This window comes from Eubalaena glacialis, chromosome 1 (assembly GCF_028564815.1).
Source record: "Eubalaena glacialis isolate mEubGla1 chromosome 1, mEubGla1.1.hap2.+ XY, whole genome shotgun sequence".
NCBI classification, from domain to species: Eukaryota; Metazoa; Chordata; class Mammalia; order Artiodactyla; family Balaenidae; genus Eubalaena; species Eubalaena glacialis.
The window spans coordinates 85,585,198-85,597,619 of NC_083716.1; the positions used below are offsets into that span (position 1 = coordinate 85,585,198).

Sequence of the window (12,422 nt, forward strand, 5' to 3'; positions counted from 1 at the left end):
TTTCGTCTGTCCACCTTTGTCATCTCATTTAGTCTCTTGGTTTTAAATACCATCTATATAACTGACTCTCAGAATCTCCAGACTAGGATTCTCGGCTCTAGATCCATACATCCAAGGACCTTTTCAGCCTCTCCACTTGGATAATTAATAGGTATCACAAACTTGATGTATCAGGAACCAAATTCCTGATTTCTTTTCCCCCTCAAATCTGTTCTTCCCACAGTCTACTCCCCCTTAAACCAATGCTGCAGCCACGCTGACGTCCCTGCTGTTCCTCAAACACGGCAAATGTGTTCTTGCACTGAGACTCTTGGACTAGCAGTTTCCTCTGCCTAGCTAACACTCTTCTCATGTATTCGTGTCGTTCACTCGCTCACTTTCTTAGGTTTCTGCTACAGTGTCACCTTATCTGCCGTGTCCACTTACCTAAATTGTCGCCTTCCCTGACCGTACAACACAAAAGAGAAACGCTTCATCCTCGCCTTGTACTCCATGTTCCTTTTAGCCTCTGCTTAAAACTCTTCCAGTGGCTTCCTGCCTCACTCAGTGTGGTATGATACAGAAACATACTTGCTCTTTGTCCCCTATTCCTGGCACGAAGCTCCTAAAAGCCTTGGAATTTCCTGAGAAATAGGGGTGCCCCTTTCAGTCGTAGCTGAGTTTATGCTAATGAGGTGACTTAGGTGGGAACCCCTAGAGAGCTTCAGGATGAGCCTGGTGCAGAAAGGCCAAGTGCTTAGAGGATTGGAACTTTCGGCCCTACCCACTGACCTCCAGGTTCGGGTGAGGGGTGCTGTAGATTGAGCTCTGTAAAAACTCTTACAACAGTGAGATTTGATGAGCTCCCAGGTTGATGAACGCATAGGCTTGCTGGGAGGGTAGCGCAGAGGCACGGAACTTCTGCACGTTGCCCCCTCCCCCCATACCCCAATCAGTATCTCTTCCGTTTGGCTGTTGTCTCTTGCCCTGTGCGTCTCTTCCGTTTGGCTGTTTCTGAGTTGTACCATTTGCAGTAAACCGGTAAACGTAAGTAAAGTCTTTTCCTGAGTTCTCTAGGCCATTCTAGCAAATTATCAAACCTGAGAAGGAAGTTGGGGGAACCCCTCTCTATAGCCAGTCAGCCAGTACAGGTGGCTTGGGGCTGGCATCTTAAGTCGGGGCAGTCCTGTGTGTCTACACCCTTAATATTTGGGGTCTGCTCTAATTCCATGTGGTATCAGAATTGAATTGGGCACCCAGTTAATGTTGGAGAGGTGGAGAATTGGTTGGTGTGAGAAAACACCAGACTCAGAAAAGCCAAAATCTTAATAAAGGTCCTCTAATTCTCCTTTTACCTACTATGTAGTCTTCCTTATTGTTTCTCTGAGCCGTTGGGCAAGCTGACTGCCTCAGGGCCTTTGCATTTAGTATTCCCAATGCCTGGAATCCTTCTTCCTCTCCCGCCCCCCCTCACCCCCCCCAAAAAAAGCATGGTTTGCTCCTTCCCCTCTTTAAGTTTTGCTGAAATTTCAGTTGGACCTTCTATAATTATCCCTCTTTAAAAATTTAGCAGCCCCGATTCTGTAACACCTGTCTCAATTCTCTAGTTTTCCTCCGTATCACTTTATTACTATCTGACAGACTCTATACTTTGGTCATTCTTTTTTTTTTCTCCTCTATGAGAATTCTCTTTCTTCTAATATTACATTCCCAGTAATTAGAACAGTGCAGGGCTTATGTTAGGCTCTCAATAAATATGTTGGATAAATGAATAAATGAATGGAAGAGAAGTACAAATAAGTTATTCATAATGAAGCCCAGAAAGATAACAAGATGGTAAATGTTTAAGAGAGCTTAAGAGATGTGAATAATAGAGTAAGAAGGTCTAATATGATGACTGGAGTTCCAGAAGGTTAAAATAGAATAGGGAAAAAGCAGTATTTTTACTGCATGTCAATATGAAAAAGACAACCCAATAGAAAAATGAACAAAAGATATAAACAGACATTTTACACAAGAAGAAATACAAATGTTTTATAAAACATTAGAACTTTGTACCTCATTAGTGCAAAAAAAAAATCAGAGACCCTTTCATGCTTACTAGATTGGCAAAAATGAAAACACAGATTAATATAAAATATTGGTGAGGATATGATTCAACAGTAACTCCCATCCACTGCTGGTAGGGTTGTAAACTGGTACAACTGTTTTGGAAATAAGCCTGTCATTCCCTGGTAAAACTGAACATGTACTTCTAGTAATTCTACTCCTAAGCATATAACCTGGAGGAAGTCTTACACACATATATATATCAGGAGATATGTACAAAAATGTTTGTATAGCATTGTTCTTTAGCTGATTCTGGAAATAACCTAAATATGGATTGTATTAGTTTCCTATTGCTGCTGTAACAAATCTACAAACTCAGTGGCTTAAAATAACACAAAGTTATTATCTTATAGTTCTATGGCCAGAAGTCTGAAAATTGGTCTTAAAGGTGTGTTAAAGGTGTGAACAAGGCTGCATTCTTTCTCCCTTTCTCTAGGGGAGAACTGTTCCTTGCCTTTTCCAAGCTTCTAGAAGCTGCTGTGTTCCTTGGCTTGTGGCCTCTTCCTCCATCTTCAAAGCCAGCAGTGTAGAATCTTCCAGTCTTCCTCTGACACTCCTGTCTCCCTCTTATAAAGAACTTTGTATTGGTTCCACCTGAATAATCCAGTGTAATTGCACCATCTTAAATTCCTTAACTTAATCACATCTGCTGAGTCCCTTTTATCATAGTCGCAGGTTTCAGAAATTAGAGCATGGACATCTTTGGGGGGCCATCTCTCTGCTTACCGTATATAATAGATCAACAATAGAACAAATAAATTGTGATATTTTCAGATAATGTAACATTTACAGCAGTGAAAATAAATGAGCTACTATAAAATTCATCATCTTGGATAAATGCCAAAGTAAAATGTTAGCAAAAGAAGCACATCACGGAAGAATGCACACATTAGGTTACGTTCATGTTAAAGTTCAAAAACAGGAAAGGATAACCTAAGTACATTGTTTAGGGATACATCATATGTGATGAAATTATAAAGAAAAGAAATAAACAAAAGTAAAATTTTTACCTCTAAGAGGAGGGAGATGGATATAATTAAGGGACTTCAAAGATACTGGTGGTATTCCATTTCTATTTATTTATAAATTTTATTTAGATATGATTGACATATAATATTGTATCAATGTTAGATGTACAACATAATGATTTGGTATCTCTAAATATTGTGAAATGATCACCAGAATAAGTCTAGTTAACATCCATCACCATACATTATTAGAAATATTTTTCTTGTGATGAAAACTTTTAAGATTTACTTTCTTAGGAAGTTTCAAATATATAATACAGTCTTATTAACTGTAGTCACCATGCTGTACATTACATCCCCATGACTTTATAGCTGGAAGCTTATACTTTTTAACCCCCTTCCCACATTTCACTGAACCTCCTACCCCAGCACCTCTGACAGCACTAATCTGTTCTCTGTATGCATGCGCTTAGATTTCTTTTTGTTTTTTGTTGTTGTTGTGTTTTGTTTAGACTCCACATGTAAGTGAGGACTGTATGGTATTTATCTTTCTCTCTCTCACTTAGTTCAGTATGCATTATGTCCTCAAGTTCCATCCATGTTGCAAATGGCCAGATTTTATTCTTTTTCATGACTGGATATATTGTATATATGTACCACATTTTCTTTATTCATCCATCAATGAATACTTGGGTCGCTTCAGTACTTGGTTATTGTAAATAATGCTGCAGTGAACGTGGAGCTACATATATCTTTTCAGGTTAGTATATTTGTTTTCTTCAGTTAAATACCAAGAAGTGAAATTGCTGGATCGTGTAGTAGTTCTATTTTTAATTTTTTTCTGGGCCCTCCATACTGTTCTCCACAGTGGCTGCACCAATTTACATTCCCACCAACAGTGCCCAAGGGTTTTCTTTTCTCCACATCCTCGCCAACACTTGTTACTTCTTGTCTTTTTTAATAATAGCCATGCTGACAGGTGTGACGTGATATCTCATTGTGGTTTTGATTTTCATTTCCCTGATGATTGGTGATATTGAGCACCTTTTCGTGTACCCGTTGGCCATCCATATGTCTTCTTTGGAAAAAGGTCTATTCAGATTCTCTGCTCATATTTTAATCAGATTATTTTTTGCTGTTGAGTTGTGTGAGTTCTTTATATATTTTGGATATTAACCCCTTACTGCATATGATTTGCAAATATTTTCTTCCATTCCATAGGTTGTCTTTTCATTTTGTTAGTGGTTTTGCTTTGCTGTGCAGAAGCTTTTTAGTTTGATGTAGTCCCACTAGTTTGTTTTTACTTTTGTTGCCTTTGCTTTTGGTGTCAAATCCAAAAAATCATCACTAAGACTGATGTCAAGGAGCTTAACACTTGTGTTTTCTTCTAGGAGTTTTATGGTATCAGGTCTTACGTTCAAGTCTTTGATCCACTTGAGTTAATTTTTGTGTATGCTGTAAGATAATGGCCCACTTTTCATTCTTGCGCATGTGGCTGTATGTCTGGTTTTCCCAACACTGTTTATTGAAGAGACTATCCTTTCCCCATTGTGTATTATTGGCTCCGTTGTCATAAATTAATTGACCATATATTTATGGGTTTCTTTCTGGACTTTTATTCTGTTTTGTTGATTTGTGTGTTTTTGTTTTTCTAGGTTTGTAATATAGTTTGAAATTGGGGCATATGATGCCTCCAGCTTTGTTTTTTCTCAAGATTGCTTTGGCTGTTCTGGGTCTTTTATGACTCCACACAAATTTTTAGGACTGTTTGTTCTATTTCTGTGAAAAATGCTGCTGGAATTTTGATAGGGATTGTATTGAACCTTTATACTGCTTAGAGTACTATGGACATTTTAACAATATTCTTCTAATCCATGAGTATGGAATAGCCTTCCATTTATTGTGTCTTCTTTAATATTTTCCATCAATACGTTATAGTTTCTAGGACTTTCACCTCTTGGTTAAATTTTTTCCTAGGTGTTATTTTATTCTTTTTGTTGCAATGGTGAATGAATTGTTTCTTAATTTCTCTTTCTGATAGTTTGTTATTAGTGTATGGAAGCACTACACACGATTTTTGTGTATTGATTTTGTATCCTGGAACTTGTTTATTAGTTCTAACAGTGTTTAGTCTAAAATTCTTTAGGATTTTCTGTGTATTATATCATATCATCTGCAAATAGTGAAAGTTTTACTTCTTCCTCTCCAACTTGGGTGCCTTTTATTTCTTCTTCCTGTCTAATTTCTATTTTTAAAAATTTGGTTATATACAGTGTTTGTCTTAGTAGTAGCCTTTAAGAGTTGGAAATAAGTTCACGGTAATTTTGTATGCCTTACTCCAACTCCTACGCAATTAAAATTTTAAAAAATACTGTGGTTTACTAACTAAAAGTTAACAATTTAAGAAGAATTTGTAAGAATGAGTAGTCAGTGGGTAAGATATTTTTAAAGCCTAGAAAGATTTTTGGTGTGTATTTTGTTTCCTCTTTTCCTCCCTTTTATTATTTAGGGGCCTAGAATTTGAAGTTTTGTAAGCAGTAAGCTCAGAGCAATGGAATGAAATTTGGTGGAGTTAGTGACAGGATCTTAGTAAGTGGGATAGCAAAGCATAATAGAACTTCAGAGCCACAATTCTTGATAATGATTCCTTTTCTTTATCTCAAGATAATATAGCTCTAACTCTTTATGTTGTAGGGAGTTTGGCGACACATTTATACTCCTAGGGAAAAAGCGTGAGACAGAAACAACTGGGAAGTTTCCATTTTTTGATCATTCTTTGCATATATTCCTCCTGTGGATCACATGAATAACCTTTAACAGGCTGAGTCCCATTTTTGTTTTTAAATTTTAATTTTAATTGCGATAATTGTAGGTTCCATGCAGTTGTGAGAAATAATACATAAAAATGTCATTTACCCTTTATCTAGTTTTTTCCAACGGTAACATTTTGTAAACATATAGTATAATATTATAAATAGGACATTGATATTGATACAATCATGTGTATCTGTTTTACTTGTTTCATTTGTGTACCTATGGATTAGTTCTGTACTCTTTTCACATGTATAGGTTTGTGTGTCCACCACCAGTGAAGATACTGAAAAATTTCATCACTGCAAGGATCCTTTCTGTTGCCCTTTTATAACCACACCTACCTCCTTCCTACCCTACTCCCCCCCATCAAGCTCCCATCCCCTACTCCAGTCCCTAAGCGCTGGCAACCAGTGAGCTGTTCTCCATTTCTAAACTTTTGTCATTTCAAAAATGTTGTATCAGGCTTCCCTGATGGCTCAGTGGTTAAGAATCTTCCTGCCAATGCAGGGGACATCGATTCGAGCCCTGGTCTGGGAAGATCCACATGCCACGGAGCAATTAAGCCCGTGCACCACAACTACTGAGCCTGCACTCTAGAGCCCGCGAGCCACAACTACTGAGCCCGCGTGCCTAGATCCCATGCTCCGCAACAAGAGAAGCCACCGCAGTGAGAAGCCTGCGCACCGCAACTAGAGGAAGCCCGTGCATGGCAACGAAGACACAATGCAGCCAAAAATAAAATAAATAAAATAAAATAAAATAAAGTTATTAAAAAAATGTTATATGAATGAAATCATATGGTATGTAACCTTTTGGGATTGGCGCTTTTTCACTCAGCTTAATTCCATAAAGATTCATCCAAGTTGTGCATGTTAATGAGTCCCATTTTTAAATTTAGCTGAAGAATGTTTTATGGAATTTTTAGACTCTGAACTCACTTTGTAAATATCAATTTCTCTTCTTCGATTAATGTATACTTTGAGTAGTGGATAAAAGTATAGATTTTAAAGTGCAATAGACTTGCGACTTAAGTCTCATGTCTACTTTGGAAAAATTATTTTAACCTTGCTAAGCCTTTATTTCCTTACATGTAAAATGAGGATAATGATGCCATTTCTTAGGGTATTTAAAGAGTAAATGAGTTAACATATGTAGTGGTCTTAGCATCATGCCTGTCACGTAAGTGTTCCATAAATGGCAGTCTAAAAGAAAGACAGAGTTACTACAGCAATATTATTACAGCCTGTGATTTCTAGGTTAATCTTGGAAGAAGTTGCCTTAGCATTCCAATGACTATTTGGATTTTATATATGTTTAGTCAAGGGAGAAAGCATTCTATAGCTTTCTTTTTGACCGCTGAACAAGAATGTTTAGTTCTTCAGAATGGGTATATCTAATCCTTGTATTGCTTTCTGTTTAATTGACCATTGTAAAAAAGTGACTACTTTAAATGTTATATATCTTAATCAACAAATACTAGCTAAGTTGAATGCATAATTTATCTTTTTATGTAATAGTACAGATTTGTTAAGATTGAAACATCAGTAGTTTACATCTTTTCAATTATATACATGTTTCCCCCTAGGTCACCGGTGTCCTAGATGACTGCTTGTGTGATGTTGATAGCATCGATAACTTCAACACCTTCAAAATCTTCCCCAAAATAAAAAAGCTGCAAGAACGAGACTATTTCCGTTATTACAAGGTATGGTTATAATTTCAGATTCCATTGGTACTAAAGATTTTTACATAGCTCTCTACAGGTGCGACTCTTGCGACTCTTTTGGAAACCCATTTCTATTCTTTTTTTTTTTTTTTTAAATTAATTAATTAATTTATTTTTGGCTGTGTTGGGTCTTCGTTTCTGTGCAAGGGCTTTCTCCAGTTGCGGCGAGCGGGGGCCACTCTTCATGGCAGTGCGTGGGCCTCTCACTGTCGCGGCCTCTCCCGTTGCGGAGCACAGGCTCCAGACGCACAGGCTCAGTAGTTGTGGCTCACGGGCCCAGCCGCTCTGTGGCATGTGGGATCTTCCCGGACTGGGGCACGAACCCGTGCCCCCTGCATTGGCAGGCGGATTCCTAACCACTGCGCCACCAGGGAAGCCCCATTTCTATTCTTCTCAACAACCTGTGTGTATCCTTTATCATTGGAATGTATTAAGTATTGCAGTGAAAACCTATTAGTCTTTTTGAACCCTAAGAATCTGAACTCCCTTCCTATGTTTGGGGAATTTCTCATTGTTCAATTTGGGTTTTGAGGCAGAGACTCCTTCCTCTGTAGAAGTTGAAAATGCCCGGTACTTATTTTATCAGCCTCCCTTGTAACTTAGGTTCTGTCATCTAGACACACCTACCCAGGCTCTGAGTTGTGCTGATGGCGTTGTCGTGTGCTGTCGTTGTGAGTGGTACACGGTTCCACAGCAGCATTTGTTGGGCAGCTCACTGTGACAGGTGGCAAAGCAGCCTGAGGATAGAAGCAGAACACCATCCGTAGTAAGACTGCAGCATTGGTTCTGAAGTCTAACAATAGTCCACTCTAGACCGTTTCAAAATAACCAACGGTAGTTTAAAGGCAGTAGCAATAACACAAATTCAAAAGAACAGTGGTTTAAAAGCTGCTGTTGTGTTCTTGCTCTCAGTATTTGGTTGGGTTTATAATTTCTTTGATTTTCATTTTTAGTTTATTTTTAAAAGTAAGCATGATTTCCTTTTTTAGTCTGTTACTGTATAGGTTATCTTAGTCCTTTAAATATTTTTTTATACATTTATTTATGTATTTATTTTTGGCCGCGTTGGGTCTTCGTTGCTGTGCGCGGGCTTTCTCTAGTTGCTGCAAGCGGGGGCTACTCTTCGTTGCGGTGCACAGGCTTCTTATTGCGGTGGCTTCTCTCTGCGGAGCACGGGCTCTAGGCGCATGGGCTTCACTAGTTGCGGCACTCGGGCTCAGTAGTTGTGGCTCACGGGCTCTAGAGCACAGGCTCAGTAGTTGTGGTGCATGGGCTTAGTGGCTCCTCGGCATGTGGGATCTTCCCAGACCAGGGATCAAATCCACGTCCCCTGCATTGGCGGGTGGATTCTTAACCACTGCGCCACCAGGGAAGTCCCCAGTCCTTTAAATATTTTTGAAGGTTAAAAAATAAAACTTCCCAAACAGTGTAAGTTGTGCAGAAGGATAACAAAGTCAAGACCTAAAGATTTGGGAACCCATCCCCTTTTCCCATCAGCACCAAGAATATACAAAAAAGTGAATGTTTCTCCTCTATACAAAATCCTTTAGGAATACAGTTTCCATAAACTTATTTCAAAAAGAAATCTATACCTAAGCAAACTATTGTCTAACATTCTAGACATTTTACATACAAACAACACAGGTTCGAATAACTTCTTCAAATTCCCACTCCTATGTCTATAAGTCTGTCTGCATTTGTAACTGCTTTCTCTTGCTTCCTTTCTACTGCTAGGCTTAACCATTTGAAATTGTTGCTTTTAGAGGTCAGAATGGTTGAATGTTGCCAGTTTCATATGGTTCAGTCTAATACAGTGAAGGAAGTGTTCGTTCTATCAAAGACCATCCCTTCACAGAACGTCCAGATCACATGTCCACTCAATATGTCATGGCCCTCACTCTTTCACTCCTCCCTTTTGGGATTATATCTTCTGTTTCTGTATCCCCATAGGTCTGGTCAATAGTAGGCACTCAAATATTTGAATAAATGAATGAATATCTCATTGAATCTTTACACTGAAATCCTGTTAGGTCAACATTATCCACATTTTCCAAAGAATAAACAATGGTTTAGGTATCCTAAGGTAGGGTACTTTTGTTGGCTTACAAACAAAACAGAAGTTTTATTAAGAAAAGGTGTGGAGCAGCTCACAAAATTGAAAGATAAGCTGAAGAAGCATATTTCAGAAAAGACAGAAATTATAGCAGGAACTAATGGCCATTCTCTTCATGATACCGCCAAAATTTTGGATCAAATTAACCATTTTCCCATATTTCAACATTACACAAGAGTCAGATTTCTGGGAGAGAGGGTCTAAATTGGTCTAGGCAGGGTCATATAACCCCACCACTTGACCAAAGGACAATTTGGTTAATAGTCCTGTTTGCATTTGCATATTGTTTCTCCAAGGGAAGTTAGGGGATGTTACAGAAGGAGGAAAAATGAAAGTTGAGTAGGCAAAAATAACAACGTGGTCCTTGGCTAGCCAACATACAATTCATTGTCATACATGCAATTTAAAAAATGTTCCAACCAACATAATGAAATTACTGTGTATGTAACTGGAATATATTCATACCCTTTCCCAAAGGGGGGTAATGCAATGATCTAGTTAATCCAGTTAGCTTCAAGTCTAGGATATGTGGGTGCTATCTACTCTTCTTGTAGTTCTGTCAACCTATGAATTAAAAAAAAAAAAAAAAAAAAGGAAATTTGACGTAGAGTACGTTAGTGGTGGAAGAGGAAAGCTAAGAGAAGAGGTTAATTTTAAACACACATACATGCTTATGATTCAGCAAGCAAGGAAATACAGGTAGAAGTAACAGTCTCCCTCTGTCAACTGGTCACTTGGCTGCTGTAGCTTGTATTTATTTATTTATTTATTTATTTATTTTTGGACACATTGTCTTATTTTATTCAAATAGCGGTCTGCTCACACATGGTCCAAGAACACCCGAATAACAAAGCAAAGATTGGTCTTCAAACATTATAGCCAATGATGCCACGCTTGCCTATGATCTCGCCAACATAAAACCACATCCACACCTCAGTGGCCACCAAACCATTCAGTAGAGCTTCCTTAACTGTGAGCTGTTTGAAGCTACCAGTTTGAGCACTACTGATAATTTTTTTCAAGCTCTGAATAGCTGTAGGGATCTCAGCAGGGGTTGGAGGAACCAGCTCAACCTTGGCATAGTGCCAAAATGTGGCCAATCGAGGCTTCGAGTAAGTCACAGCAGCAGCGCCGGGGCCTTCTCCGCGAGGTTACGGACAAACTGGGCCATGGTTCTATGGTTCTAGGACAGAAAGCCCGTCGCCCCGACTGGCCGGCTGAATGTCACCCTCCCGGAAGGCTTGTATTTATTTATATGTTCTCTCTTCTACTATCCCTTACATTCCTTTATTTGCCAAGTATTTATCGAATAATTACTTTGTAACAGAGTGTATTCTAGGTGCTGTGGATACAATAGTGAATAAAACAAAGCCTCTCACCTTATGAAACTTTTTATATGATTAGGGAGACAGACAAACAAGTAAACAATAAAATAGCATTTACTTTATAATCATAGGAAATTACATGGGGAAAAATAAAGCTGGAGATAGAGGATAATGGGAATGGGGAAGGTAGGTAGCACTATTTTAAAGAAGGTGGTCAGGAAAGGAAGGCATTCCTGCTGTGCCAGTTGAGCAAAGACCTACCTAATGTGAAAGAGTCAGCCATGACAAGATCTAGAGAAAGAACATTCCAGGGAAGGGGAGTTGAACTGCAGGTATGAAGGCGCAGAGTGTTTGAAGACCAGCATAGCTGGAAGAAAGTGAATGAGAGGGAGAGTTGGAGAGGTAGGTAGGGGCCAGATTAAAAAAAAAAAAAAAAGGGAATTCCCTGTTGGTCCAGTGGTTGGGACTCCGCGCTCTCCCTGCCAAGGGCTGGGTTTCCCCTGGTCGGGGAACTAAGATCCCGCAAGCCACTTGGGGTGGCCAAAAACAAACAAACAAACAAAAAAAACCCTATGCTTTCATCTAAGCACTTAAATCAAAATTTGAGAATTAAACAATGACTTAATATTAAAGGCCCTGTAGTTTTGGGTTTTTTTTTTAACCACAGTAAGGCTGTTGGATCCAAAGTGTGATAAGAAGCTATTGGAGGAATTTGTACAAAAGAGACTGTATGGGTGTGAGGCAGGAAACAGAGAAAGCACTTCCGAGGCTATTGCAGTAGTCCAGCTGAAAGATGATATGGATTTGGAATAGGCTAGTAGAGTTGGAAAAGGTGAAAAATGATCGAATTAGTGCCATATATGAAAGGTAACACAGCAGGCTCTTCTGATGGATTGAATGTAAGGCGTGAGGGTAAAAGTGAACTCAAAGATGATGCCTAAGTTTTGAGCATGTTACCAAAAATAAAATGTATATATCATGACGAAGTGGATTTCATTCCAAGAATGTAAAGATGAGGCTTTTAGGTCTTCAGCAAGATTCAGTACACATTCCTGATTTTTTAAAACGTTGACAAAGTAAGAATGAGGGATACTTCCTTAACGTGATAATTTCAACCCTAACATCAGCACTGCCAGCACCTTACTTCTGGGGAAACACTAGAGCAATTCTCCCTTAGGTCAGGAACCATGAGGAGGGGGTACCTACTATCTCCTTTACTGTTGGACCATATTGGCCAGTATAGTCAAACAAGAAAAAACAACTAGAGGCATAAAAATTTTAGAAGAATAAATAAAGCTATCTCCATTTATAAATGACAAAGTAGACCTAGAAAACTCTAAATTAGTAAATGAACACAAATAATAAAAAATGCATTAAGATAGCAGGTT

General features: G+C 38.6%; 1 protein-coding gene and 1 pseudogene across 4 annotated transcripts in view; one reads left to right on the forward strand and one right to left on the reverse strand.

Moving 5' to 3' along the window:
* ERO1B (endoplasmic reticulum oxidoreductase 1 beta) overlaps positions 1 to 12,422 on the forward strand; it is a 63,732-nt gene that overhangs the window by 4,544 nt on the left and 46,766 nt on the right. For all 4 annotated transcript variants that reach the window (XM_061182104.1, XM_061182111.1, XM_061182120.1 and 1 more), the window contains exon 2: positions 7,456 to 7,575. In XM_061182104.1, coding sequence (XP_061038087.1) covers positions 7,456 to 7,575 — 120 coding nt within the window. The remainder of the gene's footprint in view (positions 1 to 7,455; positions 7,576 to 12,422) is intronic.
* LOC133096758 (ATP synthase subunit g, mitochondrial-like) lies at positions 10,488 to 10,895 on the reverse strand (annotated as a pseudogene).